The sequence below is a fragment of the Thunnus maccoyii genome, chromosome 20 (assembly GCF_910596095.1).
Source record: "Thunnus maccoyii chromosome 20, fThuMac1.1, whole genome shotgun sequence".
Lineage (NCBI taxonomy): Eukaryota > Metazoa > Chordata > Actinopteri > Scombriformes > Scombridae > Thunnus > Thunnus maccoyii.
In genome coordinates this window covers 5,538,754-5,560,365 of record NC_056552.1, presented here as the reverse complement: position 1 = coordinate 5,560,365, position 21,612 = coordinate 5,538,754, and the positions used below count along the sequence as shown (strand labels likewise).

At 41.8% G+C, this 21,612-nt stretch overlaps 2 protein-coding genes and 1 long non-coding RNA gene across 12 annotated transcripts in view; 2 read left to right on the top strand and 1 right to left on the bottom strand.

The window, feature by feature from the left end:
- LOC121886560 overlaps positions 1–10,780 on the bottom strand; it is a 38,065-nt gene extending 27,285 nt beyond the window's left edge. For all 8 annotated transcript variants that reach the window (XR_006092777.1, XR_006092780.1, XR_006092775.1 and 5 more), the window contains exons 1-3: positions 10,261–10,780; positions 7,134–7,229; positions 3,405–3,552 (exon numbers count right to left, since the gene is read on the bottom strand). This is a non-coding gene — a long non-coding RNA (uncharacterized LOC121886560). The remainder of the gene's footprint in view (positions 1–3,404; positions 3,553–7,133; positions 7,230–10,260) is intronic.
- On the top strand, positions 653–3,398 carry hoxb1b (homeobox B1b). The gene is made up of 2 exons (XM_042396623.1): positions 653–1,216; positions 1,530–3,398. The coding sequence occupies exons 1-2, from the start codon at positions 661–663 to the stop codon at positions 1,838–1,840; spliced, it is 867 nt and encodes a 288-aa protein (XP_042252557.1). The 5' UTR covers positions 653–660; the 3' UTR covers positions 1,841–3,398.
- A 993-nt stretch (positions 10,781–11,773) lies between the features above and the next one.
- The window catches only part of skap1 (src kinase associated phosphoprotein 1), a 32,162-nt gene continuing 22,323 nt past the window's right edge, over positions 11,774–21,612 (top strand). Inside the window, exons 1-4 of one of the 3 annotated variants that reach the window (XM_042396619.1) lie at positions 11,774–12,760; positions 14,501–14,606; positions 15,149–15,174; positions 15,317–15,430. In XM_042396619.1, coding sequence (XP_042252553.1) covers positions 12,721–12,760; positions 14,501–14,606; positions 15,149–15,174; positions 15,317–15,430 — 286 coding nt within the window. In that variant the 5' untranslated portion in view covers positions 11,774–12,720. The remainder of the gene's footprint in view (positions 12,761–14,500; positions 14,607–15,148; positions 15,175–15,316; positions 15,431–21,612) is intronic. The other 2 variants (XM_042396621.1, XM_042396620.1) reach the window with 2 other exon arrangements.

Below are 21,612 nucleotides of genomic sequence, written 5' to 3'. Positions count from 1 at the left end.
AACAAACTCACGTAATATTTTTTTTGTTGTCGAGCTCAAATTTTGCTAAACTGAAAACGAATTAAATCACTGCATAAGAGAAAAATATCACTGCTTAAACAGACTATAGGCCAAATATTTAAAAATATATTCACATGACATCAAATTAATTTACCAGTCTGTAAAATAACTTTTAGCATCTTCAAGACGAGTAATAATGCATGTTGTGCGTCGTATTTTTCTATTTTTTGGAGGCCTTTGTTATCACTATTTATAAATCACTGTTATTCTCATTAATTATTATTATGTTGCACTATGTTGTCACACATATCTTAGAATTGTTATTAATTTGTCATTTGGAGCTGCTTCTAACGCCGCAGACTGAAAATGTGTCTGGATGTTTGTGTTCTTATCAGATGGATGAGCGAGTTTGATTGAAGCATTTGTCATGTAAATGCGAGCCGTTTGATGGACGAGCCCGCAGACTTGACAGAGTGCTGTAGGTCCTTTGCCATTGGCGTTTAGCGGGTCACATGGTGTGTCAGGAAGGTGATATGAGGGTGGAAGGCACTTTTACAGCTTTGACATACTACCTAGAAGGTTAGGGCACAGGGAGCACCGATTAATGACCGCTCAGGCTTGATCGACTTCTGAACAAACAATAGGCCCCAAAAGTCCAGGATGAACTCCTACTTAGACTACCCAGTGTGCAACCGGGGAGCAAATATCTTCAGTGCCAAGGCCGGATACCACAATTTAAACCATGGATACATGTCGTCCAACTCGTGCGCAACAAGTGATAGTTACGCACCGGACGGGCGCTTAGTTGCGGCGACTTCTGCGCCACATCAGACTCCGAACCTCCCTCTGCACCATCAGACGCACGTCAACTTGGATCTGCAGTTTGCAACACCGGCGGGGAACTCCATGTACGGGTCACATCTAGAGTACGGACATCACCAGTACGGCCTCGCTCCAGAGCAGGACCGGGGCTACGTTCACGCGCAGGTTTCACCCCTCGGAACAAACATGGCTCCCTACACCGGAGACAGTTGCGGGCCTGGAGTTGCAACAGGCAGCCAGTATCTACATTTTGGAGATCAGAGGCAGCAAGAATATTCAGAAAGTGTTTACACGAGGTTGCCGCCCCAAAACAAGGAGAAAGATTTGGATCATGTGGAGGAAACTTCTAAAACATTCGACTGGATGAAAGTGAAGAGAAATCCTCCTAAAACAGGTTTGTTCATCCTCAAGACAAAGTTTGAGTTATAGAGCTCAGACGTGCAATTTAGAGAAGTCATGTGAAGCTAATATTGGCTCACAGCGCGCGAACTGTGCGTAAAAACACAACCCAGTTGACATAATGAGGCCTAAGCGTTTTAAATTGTTCTGAAAAATGTATTTGGCAACTAACGTTTTGCGCATTCTTCTGTTCATTCTCACATTTTTCATTCACATCTAAAAGACATACATTAGTTCCATGACTTTCTTTTTTTTCTTTCTTCTTCTTCATCATCCATTCATCCATTTTTTTTCCTCCACACACACAGCTGTCCTGTCAGAGTTCGGGGTTCCCGGTCAGCACAACGTGATCCGCACCAACTTCACCACCAAGCAGCTGACCGAGCTGGAGAAAGAGTTCCACTTCAATAAATACCTGACGCGGGCACGGCGGGTGGAGGTGGCCGCCAGTCTGGAGCTCAACGAGACGCAGGTGAAAATCTGGTTTCAGAACCGCAGGATGAAACAGAAGAAACGCGAGAAACTGGGCTGCGTTTTGGTGACCGGTCCCGCACCTGTGGAGAAACTCTCAGGCCCTGAAACCTCCCCAAAGTCCAAGGGGAAAGACTGTGAACCATGACTTTTTTCTTAAAAATAAATAAGACTGTGGGGACTTGAGCAGATTTCCACATCTCTCTCTCCCTCAAGTTTCACCAGAATAAAACGGAAACATTCTTGTGGACTTGTGAAGTATACAGGGTATGTCTGTGCTTATAGTGCGTTGGTTACTGATTTGGATGCTGAGAAAACTTTTGTCTTTGAACGGATGTCTTTCATCCGCTCTTGTATTTTTTTTTTTTTTTTGTAATCTTCCTATGAGTCCATGCTGTGTTTTTGTGTTGGGGCACTCAAGTGTCATCGTTTGCACTATTTATTTACAGGGTATTTTCCAACAATTGTTGAGATGATTTAGCTTAATAAAGTCTATAAAATGAAAATAAAAGAATGTGGTTTTCAAAGTGTTTGCTGTCTCTAATCAACCCAAACTTTTAATTTTGAAACAGAATTTATTCACTTTGACATTTTTAAATAAATATAATGTATAATAAATAATAAATCTGAATGTTTTTGAATCACACCACAAACTTCTTTTTTTTCTGTATTACCTTCCATTAATAGTCTCACCAAAGTCCCCTCTTGCATAATGTGACAAGAGGAATCTTTCACAACACATGGGGTGGTTCCCAGTGACCTTTTCACCTCCAAATACCTCCAGGGGCTCTAAACATGACAACAAACTCCAGGGAGCCAGGTCTCACCCTTGATTTGTTACCCAAATTCTGCTCGGACACACAGCTGACACAGGTTGCAATGACATCCCTTTGTATTTTTACATCATTTTTCCAGTTCAACTGGTTTTTTTATTAGACATCTTACGTTTTTTCCTTCTAAAAAAAAAACTGGTAATTTAACATCTTGGTGCTTCTTCTGGCTTCACCTTCAGCTAAACGTTTGCCGGACCTGACCACCTAGTTTCATCTGATGCTTTAAAGGGGGAAGCAGCAGTTTCAATATTTGCACTGGGTGTTAGGTTTGCACACACACACACTTTCTGCCCCAGCAGCACTGGCCTGTCGGTGCCCTTTTTTCCTAAAGCTGAGGTTCACACAGAGTTCAGGCACAAATGAATGCGGAGTCAATCTGTCAAGACACCAGAGTGGCTCGGAGAAGTCGACTCTAGGCCGCTCATACTTTAGATTTTTTTTTTTTGCAGGTATTGTTTTTAATGTGCCGTTTCATCAATGTTCTAGTTTGTGCAAACTAAAAACTGCTCTCTGAAGAACATGTTTCTAGGAAATGGAAATCGGTAATCATTTGAAATATATCTGCATGAGTGTGCACTTCTCTCACAACTATATTAAAAATTAATACGGTTCCACGAATAGAAGTTACAGTTGAAATACCATACGGCCCATTACTGTAAATTAGAAAAGGCTTGAGAGGTTTGTTGTCATGCATTTTTTTTTTTTTAAAAGCCAAAAGCTTCCTCTTGAGATGAGTCACAAGGCCAAGGACCGGGGAGGTGACGATCGATATGGTGAATAGTGACGGATTCAACGACAAAAAAAAAGGGGGACGGTGCGGAAAACAAGTGTGGGACTTCATTCCAGAGGTGTGATCCCTGCCATCTCTGTAGGTAATACCTCAGCGCTCCCAGCGGGCTCTCCATCTGGAGGTGTCAGAATCGGTGCTGCAGCCAACACCACGGAGACAGATGTTCAGCCGGGAGAAGAGGAGGAGGAGGAGGAGGAGGAGGATGTTTTTCACCTTCGGATCAGCTTCGCCTTCTGCCTGGAGAATGTAGGGCAAGGAGAGGAGAGGGGGAGAAAATGGTTAATGGACGCGGACGGACGAGACAGCGGATCCTATATGGGCACAAAAATAATAAACCATGAACACCTGACTGCACAAACAGGACGCCTATTAATATATATATATATATAAATATAGCAGCCATCCTCTTTCCCCTCAGATATCTTGCACATCTCCGTGCCCCCCTCTGCACTTTGTTTGAGGTCAACCCAGTGCTGTTTGTACCCCATGCTGCTTGCAGTTGTTGCAGGCTCTTTTACAAGTCTATTGCCAGGCTCACTTCCTTGGTTTTCTACCAGTTCCTCTGTCGCATGTCACTCTGCAGGGTCCCAGAGCTTCAAAGGAAAACTAGATACAGTATTCATGGGGATAACGGGGGGTTGGTCATCTAAGAGATACCACAGAGGAGTCATTTTTATTGGCAGATATCAAACGCGGCTATTTGAGGTCAACGGTATTTATCTGTTCGTGTGTACGAGACGAATTTCCACCAAACGGAGCATATTGAAAATATTCTGATGTATCAATAACATAAAACATGCATAATTATTAAGGGACAGAAGGATAAAGTCATATTTCCATTTGGTGTTTTATTACAGTCCGCCAACTTTTATGACGATAGAGAAACGGCTGACTGAAGAAATATTGCAAAAGAAAAAAGGAAAAACTGCAAAATTGAACCATATAAGTAAACAACTGATATTTTTTGGAGAAGCAGACGAGGTCGAAGGTATCCTAGACACCCGAACCCAGCAGCTCTAAGAGGTTAAAGGTGGAAATATCAATGCTTTAATGGAATCCATACATTTTATATTAACCATTTCAATGAAAACTCTACTTTTTTAGCACTTCTTCAGATGATGTAAAGATGTTGGAAATTAAAAGAATCACACGAGTGATTTTGCTCTTTCGATTTTCACTGATATTAATTTAATTTTCACTACTTTCCCGCCGTTATCGTTCAGTGAAACCTTGCCGTCTAGTTATGAATGGCACAATCTCTTCTTCCTTTGTTGTGGCATTGAGGCTCTTTTTAGCCCAGCCTGGGAGATTCTTGACAACCATCCCCCCATCCGAGTCAGGCTCTATTGGATCTGGAAGCGCCAGCCGACCTGAAGCCCCAACCAGCCTCCTGGGTCCCCTCCACCCCCACCCCCTTGCGACTGCATCCTTTCCCCACTCTATCAGCATAGTAACTGAGAGAGACAAGTGACTTGGCCAGGGTTAACGTCTTAATACTCCCTGGGATTGCCTCCAGGATCCAAATGGCTACCCCTAATAGTTTTCCTCCTCCGTGTGCCTGTCAGACTGCCATGACTATATGCCGTAAGAAAAACAAAACTAGCAGAGAGGCAGAGTAACGAAGCAGCACAATGAAATAATGAGGGGCGGTGAGGAAGGATAGAGCATCCGTGAGAAGGGTTTTGGTGTAAAGATACGAGTCGCGGGTGATGCTCAGCAACGTTGTGATTGCGCGTTGATACTTTGCATGGAGAGTCTGTACACTTGAAATTAAACCAGCTCCTTCCTTTAGAGCCCAGGAGGAGGAGGAGGAGGAGGAGGAAGGGGGGGGGAGAAGAAACCAGAACTCAATCAGTGTCACGTCACATGGTTCAAAGCGGCCAATTCGATGCTGCCAGGAGGTTGAGAAATGCAAGGTGACAGTTCATTTTACCAGTGACAGTGTGTCGGTCTCGCTTGCTGGTTCCCCAGTCAATTCCCAGCGAGCACTGAAGGTTGAGTGTTGCTGGAGACAGACAGCAGCTACCTCCCTCCCTCCCTCCCTCCTCACTCCTCCTCCTCCTCCTCACTCCTCCTCTTCGCCACCACCACCACCGCTCTCTCATCGACCCCGCTCTGCTTTGTATTCCAATTAACTGGACAGAGGGAGAGGCGGCAGTGTGCAGGATCACAAGCACTGGCAGACACATTCTTCTGGCCTCCTTCCAGTCTCTCAATCCCACTACTATCAATAGCGCGTTGCCTCCCTTCCCTCTTTTTTTTTTTTTTACCTTCCCTTTCCTTTCCTTTTCCCCCGTTCCTGCCTTCTCATCTCGTGACAGGGGCCAGTTGTTCCAGGGGGATAATTCATAGATTCTTCTTTAACAACTGCCTCTAGGGACAATGTCTTGGTAATGAAAAATAGGTCCCTCTCATACATTCATATATCACGTGTAATAGAGGTATGTAATCAGTCAGTCGAGTCGACGCGCCGCTAGCTGTAACTGCTATCCTTAACAGACACCTCAAATAATGCTGAATTAATATTTTGAAATGGCTCATATATCCTAACATAATACAATTTGGATGATTTTCTATTCAATGCTCTCAGGGGCTAACATCGATTCGAGTACAAGCTGAGGTAACCCCCCCCCACCCCTAAACCCCCCCCCCTTTTTTTTCCACGAGTCAGTCAATGTGTGTCTGACTGAAGGTTGTAGATTTAGCGGCCACACATTTGCTCCTCCGTCTTTTGTGTCCTCAATCTATCATCACTTTTTTTTTTTTTTACCTCGCCGCCACCGAAGCCCCCCTACACTGACATATGTTTGAGCAATGGGTGGGTTGGGAATACAATGATTCTAAAGGAAATCCGAAAGGTAAACTACCTCTTTTTTATCTCCTCCAGCAACACAAACATTTACAAGAGACCCTTAAAAGAAATCAGGCCGGACACCTTTTTTTTCGTGGAGGGTTTGAACACTCGGTGACGTGTTTCCAGCAGATATTTGCTGTTTGAAAAAGGGCGACAGCTACTCTCTGTGATTTATGTGAATAGCTCAGATTTTAAAACAAGATAATGTGAAACTTTAGTGTATTTTTGCACTTGTTCTTGAAGCATTCTGAGGATATTAAGGATGATAATTACACATTTTTAGAAGCGAATGCCTCATTTTGAGTGAAATCATGCCCTTCAACCACTAAACTTCCTTTTCTAAGATTAAGACAAACAGAGCCTGAAAGACAGGCATGGGTGCTTCACTGTTTGTCCCTCTGCTCTTTGCAAAGAGTTCCTGCCTATCTTGAGAATGCAATGTGATGTGTGTGTGTGTTTGCAGGGCAGGATACACACACTCAAACACACACACACACCCATCATGCCCTGAGGATCCTCCTGACTCTCTCTCTCCTGGCTCTATCAGATCAGAGAGACCCGCTGTCCCTCCCCACGCCGCAATGCAAATGAAAAGGAATGCGCTGATAAAAGGCCAGATCCTAGAGATGAGAGGGCAGAAGGAGGACAGAGGCAGCGAATGCTAAAGGTGGAGGGGTGGGGAGGGGGGAGGTTGAAGAGCCTCTTGGGGAGATGAGAGGTGGCAGAGGAGTCAGTGTTGGTAGTAGCGGGAGATCATAGCCGTGCTCCCCCTCAGCGGCGTTTGATACAGGGCTTTTGTCGCTCTTTCAGTGGTGCATTGTTGGGTGGTGTAATCCCCGTCGGATTACAAAGGGCTTCCCTTTTCATATGGGGCTGACCCAGCAGGCAGGTGGCTGGGGCTCTGTGGAGCTGTCAAGGGGAGGGAACCTCTATTCCAGGAGGAGGGGACCCCAGTTCCTCTTACCTTCACAGGGGCTTTTTGCTGGGAGGCCAGTCAGCCGCAGGTCAACGTGGGGACAATCCTGACATGGGACTCAACTCGCTCTGACCCCGTGGCTTCCTGTAGAGAGGTGACAGAGAAGGAGACCGTTATGAAATACTGAAAAATACAGACAATTATAAAAATATTACAACACACTGAAGGAAAATTGCTATTTTTTTTTGAAAATTTACAATGTATGTAGGGCTGCAACTCACATTTATTTTCATTATTGTTTAATCTGCTGATTATTTTCTAGATTCATTGATGCTATAAAATGTCAGAAAATAGGTTAAAAAATCCCCATCACTGCCCAGAGTCCAAGTTGAAATCTAAAAATCACTTGTTTTGTCAGACCAGCAGCTCAAAACCAAAGATATTCAATTAACTATCACAGAGGACAATGAAAACCAGTAAATACCACATTAAAGCAGTCGAAACCAATTGATTTTTGGGACTTTTTTTTAAAGAAATTGACTTAAACGATTAGAACAGTGGCCAATCACTTAACGGTCGATCGACCAATCAGTTCATCAACTGATTGTGTAATTGATGTAATAAAAAAACAATAATGTCCACACTGTATGTCATTTCCATTGTGGTCCTTGATGTAAGTAACAATACGACCAACAAACATATAGAATCAATATCTTCCATAAATGAAATCACAAGCAAAGTAAAAAAGCAAAACTTCAATTATAAAAATAAAATACAAATTATAAATGGAATAACCTGAAACCTCCAATAAATAAGCCGTAAATTTGACTTTCTTTTTAAAGATGTGATGTCATCAAAGCCCATTTATTCCATTTCCCGGCACCACATTTAGCTAAAGGAACAAGTCCTCATGTTGGTGTTAAAGCACACATCAGCAACACCAGCTCAGTGCTCCAAACCTACGAAGGTGGTCTTGTAATCTAATCGGGGGGCTTTGTCGTTATAAATGCGAGTTGTACGGCTCTATTATTCAAGCATAACCACCCAAGCTGTTGGGATTTCTGCTTCAAAGCCAACACAACCCTGAGTAACCTATTATGAGGAGATCTATCATTCATATTTGAGTGTTTTCCCAGACATTCAAACTGAGTAGACAAAAACATGTCAAAATAATAGAACCCGTCAAAATAAAACACCTGCTTTCTTGCTTTAATTAAAGGAAAAAAATCATTGAGGCACCTAGAAAACATCTGCGTTTTACATACTTAAATAAAAATGAATTAAAAACTTAAACCCAGTGTGCAGTGACTTGTGCAGACACATATGATTCAAAAAGTTGCGTATAGACGATTCATGTCGTGCGTGATGTTGCCGAGGATGTGAAACAATCATCTCCAGCGCTAAACGTGAGCTTGATTACATATTCTGTATTTTTGATTACAGCGTTAACACAGCTTTGATTGATATCCGGTGTATTGTGTGGATGTGAACGGCGTCTGATTGAGCTTTGGTTACTTGATGGCTTTGCTTGTAGTGTTTCAGGATACAGGATCAATAAGGCGATAGTCAGGCCCACCACTATTTCTATCTGTATTACTGCTGCTACCACTCCCTCCTCTACACATGTGTGTGTGTGTGTTAAAGCTCGGCCCTGTCACACACACTGCTGTTCACCCTCTACTGCTGATATAAACCATTCATCCACGCCCTGTCAGATATAGTGAGGGACCAATTTGGTGATGCTGCATTCATTCATTTTGTAATTTTTTCATTCATTTCTGATACCGTATTTGCCAAAATGAGGTTTTTAAGGGTGAAGATAATGAAAAACTGATTTTCTAGGCTAATTGAGCTTTTTACTGTTGTATTTCCTGGTTGAATCAATTGCATCCTGCCCTGTTGAGATATGTTTTCTTATTTTTATGCAAAAAGCAGCTGTATGCCACTGGATTTTCATTACAGGGCCACATCTCTGATTTACAATTTCACCACTTTATAGATGGTAGAGCTGCAACGATTAGTCGATTAATCGATTAGGCAACTATTTTGACAATTGAATAATCTTTTAGGTAGTTTTTTTTTTTAGGAGAAACTGCCAAATATTTGATGGTTTTGGGTCATCTTGGACTCTAGGAAACTGTGAAGAGCATTTTTCTGTGTTTTTGATGTTTTATAAACCACAATGATTCATCGAAAACAAATAAAATGATAATTAAAATAATTGTTAGTTGCAGATCTTGATTCTGAGAACATGAAGGCAACATACGCACAAATGTCATGGAAAAACAAAGCAAGTGTAGCACACAATTAAATTACTTTAGTTTAAAAAATAGTTCACACCTTTGTTGTAACACTAGGTAGTAAATATATGAACTTTGAAATAATGTCATTGCCACCAAAATACTGCTTGAACTAAGGCTGCAACTAGCACTAATTTTCATGATTATTTTATTAATGTATCAGAGTGTTGTTTGGTCTATAAAATGTCAGCCTATCACAAGTTCCAAGGCCCAATTCAGATCAGTTCACTTTCATAGTGGACAATAAAAATAAAACAGAAAATATTCACATATTAGAGGATGGAACAAGCGGATATTTGCTTAAAAATTGATTAATCGATTATCAAACTGTTTCCAATTAAGTCCCTTTAGATCGACTAATCGTCTAATCTTTGGAATTTACAACTTCACCACCATAACTAGCATTAACTTTGAAGGCTGCCAGTACCTGAGCAATATAGTCAGTGTAACATACAAATAAAATATATCACTTTAAAAACTGATTCACACCGTTGTAGTAACATTAGGTGCTAAATATATGAACTTACATACTTAAATATTGAACCAAAATATTGCTGGAATTAAGGCTGAAACTATCTATTTTCATTATCGATTAATCTACCACGTATTTTCTTAATCAATGGGTTTATTGTTATGGAAAACAGTGGAAACTGCCAATCAACAAGTTTCAAGGGCCTAAAATGATGCCTTCATTGACTTGTTACATCCGCCCCACAGTCCAAAACTCCAACAGTTCACTATCATAGAAAAATATTCACATTTGAGAAGAGAATACTTGCTTAAAAAATGACAAACAATTAATCGATTATCAAATTGTTTCGATTAACCCAACTGTATAATCGTTGCAACTCCGATTTACAATTTTACTAACGTACCTTAACTTCAAACGTTGTGAGTCCTTGAAGGCAACATCCACACAAACGTCCCCAAACACAACAAGTGCATCGTCCTACTGCTTTTAAAACTAATTTCCACGTTTTTTTGTAACGGTAGCTGGTTAATATATGAACTTACTCAGAAATAATGTTGTTAAATGACGGATTCTGCCTATCTTTATTTCAGACAAGCTAACGAGCGGCCTGCCGTTAACATAACTTCAACGTTAGCTAGCTAACAATATTTTAGTGTTAGCTGCAAGTTGACGTGAAAAACCGTTGGCCACAAGTTAACGTTAGCCGACTGTTAACGTTAAAACATCTAAACTTGGTGTGAATGGTTGGAAAATTAAGGTAAGTACATTTGCATTTGCTTTCAGGAAACACACGTCGACCTGCAACAGGCAGCAGAGGGTGACTTACAGCTACCCATTTCCGGCTGATTAATAACAGTTAACGTTAGCAGGTTAACAGCTCGGCTCTGCAACTCCATAGTAAACTGTAAACGACGGTTAAACCAGGTTAGCTTAATGATCACTGGTAGAAAGTAACTAAATACATTTACTCAAGTACTGTACTTAAGTACAATTTTGAGGTACATTTGATGCTACATTATACTTTCTACTCCACCTACTTACATTTATTTGATAGCTTTAGTTACTTTTCAGATGAAGATTTGACACAATTGATAATATAACAAGCTTTTAAAATACAACACATTGTTAAAGATGAAACCAGTGGTTTACAACCTTTTTGGCTTTTAACGTCTTACAAAAAGCAGTGTGTAGTCGGGGTCACATTTCAGATGTCTATGAGTTGTTAACAGCTTCACCAGATAGTGATTTTTCCCTCTAAACTTCTCACATGCTTTCATTTCAATAAATGTTCAAATGATCCAATATTTCACCAAAAATCAAAGATTAGAGAAAAAGTCCAAAAACTGATCAGATTTGTGTATCAGAACTTTGTTTTTTCTTCTTTCCTCTCCCATTAATCATCTCACGACCCCTCAGATTCATCTGCTGACCCTTTGGAGGGGCCCGACCCCTAGGTTGGGAACCACTGGACTAAACTAGCTAACTGTATATAAAGTAGTTGAAACTAGCTCCACCTCCAGCAGCTACAACAGTAACATTCTGCTCTAACACTGATGCTTCACTATTAATAATCTAATGATGTCATATATAATAATATATCAGTCAGGGGACCAAACCACTACTTTTACTGCAATACTTTAACTACATCAAGCTCATAGTACTTATGTACTTTAACTGTAGTAGGATTTTTCATGTAGGACTTTGACTTGTATTGGAGTATTTTTACATACTTTTACTTAAGTAAAGGATCTGAGGATCTTCCACCACTGCTAATGACCATAGATCTAAATAATGGTGAAGAATGTCCATGCAACCCAAATAGTCTTGTTTAGTCCCGTCCCAATGGTTCACAATCCAAAGATATTCAGTTTACTGTCATAGAGAACTAAAGAAACCAGAAAATTTTAGCATTTTTTTCTTTTAAAACGACTCAAAACGATTATCAAAACAGTTGCTGGTTAATATTCTGTCAGTCGTTGCAGCTCTATGTTATGTGGAACAGTAGTCTTAAGGCTGATCGCTGTTATTGCTCTATAAAATAGTGCTTTAACAATGCAGTATTTAGAAGAGTAAACAAGCTATATTTGAGGCTTGAGATAATCTCTTCAACACACCACTAGGCTGTTATTTAATCATAAAAGTGGGACAAAGCTCTACTGTATAAACATATCACCTGTGGTTGAGTCTTTCCATTAGGTCTCACTCTGGAGGATTTAATGGCTCAGACTGAACAATACATGGTCACAGGCTTTTAGGTTAAACAAACAAACACACAGGAGCACCTGACTAAATACATGACTTTGTATCAGTGGTATAAGGGGCTGTGAATGTGTCATAAAGGAGGCATAAAGGTCAGAGATGACTCATGTGATTCATCTTGATCATGTCCGTGGTTTACCGGCCTGCTGTTCTCTTCTCTCAGTAGTTTGTGTTGCTGTTTGCATGTTTGCAGGATCCCCTCTCAGGCAGCGCCGCTGCCGGTCACGCTGAGGGCTTTTCTCTCCCCATCAGTCAAACCTTGTCATCAGCCTCGACTGAGAAACTAGAGTGCAGAGGAAGTTGTCATCCGTGCACCTGCTCCACCCCGTTTTGTGCAAATCTTGATGCATGCACGGAAGTTAGGTTTCAGAACAATAGGGCACAGGTGGTTAGATGCAGTGCCAGTTGATCTGTGAGTGAGTGAGTGAATGTGTGTGTGTGTGTGTGTGCTAGACTGTTTGTTATGGAGTTGTAACAGTATGACAGAGGCTGGGTGTGCATAGGTTGTCTTGTAGAGCAAAAAAATCAAAGTGTGGAAAGGCAGAAAAAGTCTGAAAAAGTCAGAGAACCCAAGTGTGTCGAGTTGGACAGGTGAAAGTCAGGAATGGGGACAATCCCAGACGACATCAGGAGGCTCTTGGACGGTAACGTTTTTGTATTATTATTTACTCTTAATGCTCGTCTTAAACACTGCAGTTCTTTCTTTAAATCCTGTTATTTAAGGATAGTGTAACTATGGAAATATAGTGTAAGTAGTCGATATAACATTTAATGTCATTATTCTACCAGTTGTTTACATTTAGACAGTTAAAACATAAAGTAACAACCTAACATATATTGTGTGGCATCTTTCTTGTTGTTCTTTATTCTGTTGGTCAGAAAATTCTCCTTTTACAACATAAAACATGTCATATTTCCATTGCCTGGTGATGTAAGCTGTTCCCGGCATAGTTGCACCCTGGCATTTACTGCATTTGCATGAACTGCCAGACCTGCAAACACGGCCTTTGGAGGAGCATTTGCATAATTTTTTTAGCGCTTTGTGTTATATGGGTGTGAGGACGTAAAGACATTGAATCAGATAAGTTCATGTGGACCGACCTGTTTGCCTGCAGCATCATCATCATCATCAGCTCAATTTAGTACAAACGGTGAAAGAAAATATTGATGATAAGCACTTCTGTCTGTACGGATATTTGAAGTTATATCTTTGGATTTCCTCTTTGTGTTTTGGACTTTTTTTACAGATTAAACCACTCAAAGAATAGTTTTATGATTTCAGGAAGCCGGCCCTGAGGAGGTGTCGTAGTGGAACAACTGATGACTCAGAGAAAGACTCTGATATTTGAAAGATTATTGTCATTCATTTGCATCAATGAGACTTTACTAATGTACTCTATGAACTTCTATTTAATGATACATACAGCACAAGGAACAGGCACTAAAGTGATTAATCGTTGCAGATAGAGCTGCAACAATTAATTGATTAGTCGATTGACAAAAAAGTTGTCCAGCTTCTTAAATGTGAATATTTTCTGGTTTCTTTGTCTTCTCTGATAGTAAACTGAATCTCTTTGGGTTGACAAAACATGATATTGTAGGTTGTATCTTGGACTTTGTTGTTGTATTTATTGGGATCATGTAGAGTATTAAACATAAATGTTACCATTTGATGTACTGCACTAGAGTTAGCTTATAGCTGTTTTTCATCCGCAGTCCCTTCAGCAGGTCACAATTAAAACAAATAACAGCACAATAACAAACAGTACAAAACACAAAGGACACATAATACAGAATACAAAGGTAGCTCATCACATACACTCATAATGTCAACTAGAGATTAATAATGGAAGCTTGTCAAATTAAAAGCAAGATTATTTGAGTTCATGAGAAGACCACGAGATGAACTTTAGAGTCAGTGGTTACGGAGCCGAGTAGCTTTTAGCAGATTTTTAAATTTGGTTTTGAACGTAAACAGTGAACAACATTTTTCACCGTTTTCTGACATTTTATCGATCAAACGACTAAAATAATCGAGAAAATAATCAAAGGATTAATCGATAATGAAAGCAACTGTTAGTTGCAGCCCTAGTCGCACAGGAGCGTTCATGATGCAAAACCACAGTTCTTAAACTTTGATGACTGACTGTGATCAGCGACATCGAATCACCTTATTTTATCTTTGTAGATAATTAGAGGATGTGTTGAGGGATAAAACTTTACAAACAGAAGCCTGATTATGTATTTGTGTTTATCATTCACACTGTTTAAATGCTTGTGTGCTCCATTAAGAATCATGTCCTCATTGTCTTACCCCATTACCTGAAAAGTCTTTTGAAAAGCATGTAATGAACACGATGCCTATTGTGTTCTCTGCTCCTCAGACTGTGAGCTGTTTGTATCAGACATCCTTCAAGATGAGGACCTCAGCGAAAAGACTCAAGAGACACGACTCGTTTTACTGAATAACTTCAGGGTGGTCCACACAAGGTAGGATTTTACCTCTGAAGTCAACATTAAATCAGTGTTAAAGAAAGCTTCTTTACCACTCAAGTGTCACAATGTAATTTCATGAAAGCAACATCTAACTTTTACTTGTAACACTACACAGGAACCGTAATTATTGCTGTAATGGCTTTAAACACAGAACTCATTCAGTGTGATAGCGTCACCTTTGAGACTTCATTCTTACTCTTATCTATTAAAAGAATCATCAGAATAATTTCATCTTAATGTGATTTAGTTTCCAAACATGATGAACAGCCTGTGAACCCAAAAAACTGAAAGTCTTGTATGAAGTGCGTTAGTTTACACAGGAAACAACCGTCTCCACTGATGTTGTCTGCACTGCACGATAACAGACACATTGCACTGGTAAAGCGAACTTGTGGTTTTGTGGTCCTCTTTGCAGGAAACAATTACTAAATTTTTCGAAGCAAATACTGGAGCTGAGTATGTCTGTAAACTGAGAGCACAGAAAATACTTCAATTCAACGTAAGATTTTGATTTATGCTTGTTTTTGATTCTACAGAAACCCTCAGGAATTCCCCTTCCGAAGTAAGTAAAACACCCCGATCTCCATCATCACAGTATCACATTCTACACCGAGCTGTGTGTTTTAAAGTCTTTTTTTCATATTTGACTCACTCCCTCCTTTGCTTTATCTCTCTATTTCACACACACACACACACACACTCAGCAGACAGGGAAGAAGACGGTTCCGATGACAATCGCAGTTCCAGTCTGGGTCGTTCCGCCCAGTCAGACGATGCTTCGGTAGCTTCTGACTACCAGGATGACGGAGCCGTTGAGTGTAAGTTAACAACAGTCCCGAGTCCGATTCCTGATGTGTTTACAGGCTGTTGAGGCAAAGATCTGAGCTCTGAAAGGCCTGATTCTGAGTGGCTGTCTATGCGGAGCAAAGCAGCACTAATAGGAGACACTAGCTCGTATTATATATATAGTTTTCAGCTCATATCATCTAGTTAAACCAAGGGGAATGGGGTGAAATTTTAACCCTAATAATGAAACGTACACGTCTATATTGTCCTTTGTGAACATGTGTCTCTGCTGAGAGGCGACGGTGTACGAGGAGTTCTGCACCAACAAAGGAAAAGGTAAAAAGGAGGAGTTATTGTCACAGGAGGCGATGCAGCATTCCCCTGAGAAAAGTGCAGTTTTAACACACTATCCTCACTGACACACCTACACCTCGCCACAGGAAGCGCAGGCGGATCTTTTTGCTTGTATATTGTTGCTTATCCTCTTAATTTGACACACACACACACACACAAAAAAAGACAGCCCACATCTGTGAAATCTCCTCCTTTGCTGGCCTCCTACCTTGCTGTGCTGACATCAATGACTCCTCCTCCTCCTCCTCCCTTCTCCTCTCCCTCCTGGCCAGTGTGCAGGTAGGCTGCCCTGATGCTGGAGAAGAGGAGGAGGAGGGGTAGGGGGGAGGGGGTCCAGTGGTTCACAAAGGCCTGATCGGTGACCTAGAGCTCCCTCCAGTGGCCGATCCTCTGCCGCCTGATCTTTTCCCCCCCTTGAGGTGCATGTGTGGACTGTGGGAGGCATGGAGGCGGCCCACACAGAGAGGAGGCTTTGTAGCTGCGGGCTAATGCAGTGATTGATTGACCCCGAGCCCCTCTATTCTTTCACAACCGGGTTTGAAATACAACACTGTACCTGAGGGGCCATGTGTGTTCCATCCCTCTCTCCCTTTATCAATCTTTCTCTCGATCTTCCCCTTTCTCGGACTTGCCCTCCCTCCCCCGTTCAGACTTTTTGTATTTCTGACTCTATGCGCCAGCTAATAGCCCTTGACGTGACATGCCGCAGGTGGGCATTATTGACTCGGCCGCCTCAGGTGCCCATCTCTACCACTTTTTTTTTGGCTCCTTTTCCTGAGGTAAAGCTAGAATCACGTGGAATCTTCAGAAAAAGAAAACATCGCCGCTGTCTGCGGTTGTTTTGTGATACCGGTAGTTAACGCCAGCTGGATGTCGTCAAAAAATTATCCCCCTTTTTATTTGAAAACGGCTTAATGAACTCTTACGTCCTCTGCCCACAGAAGAGTAACTGCCGCCTTTCTCCGCAACTTTTGGGACAAATAGAGTAAACAAATCACGGCAGATGGCGGGGAGATAGACCACAAGACGATCATAATTCACTTTTTGAAATTGTTGAGAATAAACAAAGCGAGATTTCCTCGGGGCAACGAACAAAATCTAAATCTGAAATGCTTTAAAAAATTTCCCTTAAGGCTATTATAGTAACACACCCAACTACAAACTACACCGTCTGCTACTGTGGAATGTGATGGTTGTTAAAAGCTCCAACACGGTGTCACATCATTGTCTGCGTTAAATGTGAGAAATAGCCAATTACGCAGCATCACCACAGACTTCTCTTTCTTTTATTTGCAGTTTGAAACTAAACTGAATAACTGCACTCAAAAAAAACTCCCCCAAAAATACACATTTTTATTGTTGGATCAATAATCATAACATTTGACTCTGTAAGAAAAACATGCACCTCACAGCGCTGTGTCTTTTTTTTTTTTATTGCTGGGGGATTGCGACCGTGTTATGGTAGTGAATGGCCTGTGTCCTCACTAAAAGGGCATGTGGAGTTCATAGTTCATTCTCTGTTCACTGCCAGTTGAAAGAAACGGCTCACACTTTTCTGCTGGGCGGTCTGTTTCAAGAGAAGAAGAGGGAGTGTTTGTGGAAAATAATGGCATGACCACTTAATGAAATCAGTGACATTTTAGGAGGAAGAGTCATCAGCGGTGACGATTCTTTAGATTGTCTTTTATTCCCTGAACGCAAAAAAAAATCAGAAAACCTTTGTTGTAAAAAAAAATAAACGATGAATTTGTGATTCAGAGAAAAGCGTTCGGCTTTAAAGAGAAGGTAGAAAATTGAGCTTATTCTTTAGAGTTTAATCGTATCATTTTATTCGAGCCTACTGTACACAAAAGAGACTTTGTGACTGGGAGAATGTATTATCCGTGGTAATCGACTGCCTGCCTTCGCTGCTCTCTGTTCCCTAACCAGAGAGTGAGTGAGTGTGAAGTCGATGGCTGCTTTTACACGCAGGAGGAGCCTGTGCGCCGTTTGATTAGATGCGGTGGCCTGTTGTCTTCAGCGGACTGGGTGACACCAGATTTGTAATGGCTGACAGGAACAGATGGAGCCTCCATTGTTAGCCCGGGTGTCTGCATGGTAATGTGAACTGAGTTTCACCCGCCGACCGCACCGGTGACCTGACCGCGCCTGCAGCCTCACCCCAGCCTCGTCTGCTGCTCTCTCTTTTTTAGCACCCTCCACCTCTCTCTATCTCTCTCTCTCGCTGCTATACGGGGGCTCACACACAATTTCATTTTCATTTCCTCTCCCATTCCAGCACATTTTTGCATTCATAAACAAATATAGGCACAAATTTTCTCCCTCTGGTGTGCAAGAGCCCCTTTCACACACACACACACATACAAATAGACCCCAGGAGACAGCCGTAGATGTTAGGGCTTTTAGCCCCGTCACGCTGTTTGCAGGTCAAGTTTACCAAGTCCAAATGGCCTGTTTGTTTTTCTTTGATTGGGGAGCACCGCTGGGCGCTCGGGGATGTTTGCTGGGAAGCTGCGGCGATGACAGAGTACCGCAGGAAGAGCTTTGTTTCAGGAGGCGTGCGGGGAAAGATGGCGCTTTCCGATACGTCTCCCTCATCTTCTTTGTGATCGTAATGATTTTATTATGATGTACCGTACCAGCCTGTATTTGCTCAGGTTTGGATTTTGGCCCTAAAGAATTAATTCACAAAAACTTTGACTCCATCTGCTTTTTTATTTTATCATCTACTCGTTTTATCTGCTTGATTATTGATCCTTTTCAATTCTATCATCTGACCTACAGTGTGATCTTATCTAATCCCTTAAATTTATAATAAAAGTCTCATGAATCTAATTTAATTTGACATATAGGCAGGTAGGGCTGCAGCTAACAATGATTTTGATAATTGAATATTCTGTTTAATATTTTCTATATTAATCAGAAAGTAGTTTCCTATCACATCAGACGAAGAAAAGCAGCATATCCTTACAATGGAAGGGCTAGAGCAAATTATTATTTGTCATTTTTGATGGAAAAATGAATTAATCGATTGTCAAAATAGCTGCTGATTAATTTTCTAATCGATTAATAGATTACACATCAGGCAGGTTTTGCTCCGTCGTGTAGGCCTGTTTGAAGAACGCAGGAATGTGATTCCTGTCAGTGATTACTGTCCCGACTCCATTTCCTGAACCAATTACTGGCAGCAGAATGCAGTAGGATAACCAATTTTAAGCTATGTGTCGTCGTCGCCTATTTCTCATTTGAATACGAGGAGCCAATATACAGTAACAACATTATCACACCGAGCTGGTAAATCGAATATTAAATCTAAAGTCTGTCATTTTGGCTGAAGCTTGAGAAAGCTATATAAAGTGAAGTGCTTTTGAAAGTGCGTCTTGGCTGGTGGAATAAGGGGGGAAAACGATGCCAGCTGACGGATTGATGCTCCATTAGGGGGTTAATCAGCAGTGTTTTAGGTGCCAACTGGCTCTTGTGTCTGTGTGTGTGTGAAGTGAAGTTAATTCATTGAGGATCTTTAACATAGAAAAAAAAAGAGCAAGTTTCCGGGTGCTTCACAGAGGACGAAATAATGTAAATAAACATACTTATCAGCATTTATTCTGCTTTTATCTGCTCTCCTTTCACATGCAGCACCTGGAAAGTATTTTGGGTCTAGCACAGATGACCTCCTCGCAGGTTTGTCGGCCTCTGGTCGTGCTGTCTGCCCACTTACTGAACTTTTGACCTTTTGGCCTCTGGTTTTGGTCAACCTGTGACCCGTCTGCACTCAGCCCAGAGTTGTGCGTGAGTGATCGTCCTTCCTGTCACACACAACGCCCATCAGTCACAAAGTTTCTCCCGGACTCGGTCATCGCGCCGTCTACTGTATGCATCCGTCAGAATATCTGCTGCCCGGAGATTAATTTTTCACCGCGTTCATCGGTGTATGGATTTTGTGACATTTGGATAGCGGCTGCTCGTTTGCAAGGAAGCGAGGAATATGTTAATGACCCTCCCCTCCCCTCCCCGCCCCTCCTCCCCCTACTCTCTCTCTCTTCCTCATTCTCCTTCACTCTCCTTTCCTTTTGCTCCCTCGGTTGCTGCCTCTGTGCTTTTTCTACAGAGACACACACACACACACCCATTACGAGGCAGGAGCAGGCTCTGTGCATCGCTGCGACTGCTTGCCATCAGGGTTCAAAAGTTCACACTATTCCCCTAGGGCTACTGTGCTGCTGCAGATGCTGATAGTCTTTTCTTTCTCTCTCTCTCTCTCTCTCTCTCTCTCTCTCTCTCTCTCTCTCTCTCTCTCTCTCTCTCTCTCCCGGCTTGCCTTTCTCTCTCTCTCTCTCTCTCCTCTCTCCCTCGCTGTTTACACTATTAATCTTGTACACTCTCTCTCACACACTCACTCACACTGCCTGGCAAGAAGAGAGCGGCTTGAAGGGGGGATTTGGACGTATTTAACCGAAGGGCATCCATCACTCTCATCTCCGGCTTCACCCCCCCTGCCCCCCCCCCCCCACCCCCCCCCCCCACCAAAAAAAAAAAAAAAAAAAGCCACACCGTGTATTTTTTTTTTGCATCCTCCCTGTTTGTAAAGCCTGCTCTGACGACGCAGTTCTCCCCTCATTTGCTTTGTTTTATTGTTGCACGGCATATAATTACATCCCCTCCGTTGCCTCTGGTGTAGCGCTAGTGTCGAAACCCGGGGAAAAAACAGGCGAAGGTAAATGTGCGGCAGTCCATCTGTAAAGAGGCACATAGGCAGAATGCAAAGTGGGAAGCTGGGGCAGGGTGGCTCCTAATCTCCCCCAGAGCTGTCAATGTCACAGACAAATAGCAAAACTATCAGATGCGGCGGGTTCACCCAGAGGTTAGCGTTCCCAGGTACCTCCTGCATTCACTCCCTCTCTTTTCTCCCCCTGCCTTGCAAATGAGAATTTGATTTTGCCCTCCACTGGAATCCATTTCTGGAGATGAATGAAGTTTCAATGCCAAGCCCAGGTGGCCCCGCTGATTTCTTAGGGAAATAAATGGAGATGGGAGAGATGTGTTGGCCTATACACAGACAGTGACACGGCGGCTCCCCGATGCCTCTGGGATCCCTCTGTTTAATTGTTGCTGTAATGTAGCACTTTAAGGTCATTAACATGCCCTTGTGGAGTTATTTGAGGATGTTGAGGACGCATCCCTCTTTACACCGGGGGTCTCCGCACGGCTGGGAGAAGTCAGCGCTGTGTGTCTGTTGCCAAGTGGGACAGAGCTGCCGTGTGATTGTACGCTGTTGGGAGATCGCTTATCTACAATGGAAATTTTTTAGCCATTGATTTATAGCGACCCCGCGCTCGTAGGTTAGCTTATCTCGAAGAAATAGAATCAGTTTGTGTGGAAAATAATTAATGAACTGGGAAAATAGTGCAGGATCTTTGTCCTGTAGTATGAAAACTGTAATTAGTTTTATTTAAACGAAACAAGTGTGAATTTAGATAATTAACCTTAAGGTGTTAATTCCTAGTGAGCAGTTTAAGCAGCAACATTTAATAAAATGCCAGATTTAAATTAAAAGGTTAAGTTATTATTGTTTTATAGCAGTTCTGGATATTTTGCAGGATTTGATGTGTTCGGTGATTGTGATTTTGGTTTCCCGTGTGGTGAAACTGTAAAAAAAATGTGTCATGTTTAAAAGACTTTAAAAATAGTGAGACAGAAATCCCTCAGTAATGACCGTCCTTGCAGTTTTAATAATGCGTAATATTTTCTGATGAATACATTTATATATCGTCATGAAATCAGTTTGAAACGACTTCTGTGGCAGTTTCAGTCATAAGAGTTTGATTTACTGTTTTCCTGTTAATGAATCGAAGCAAAACCA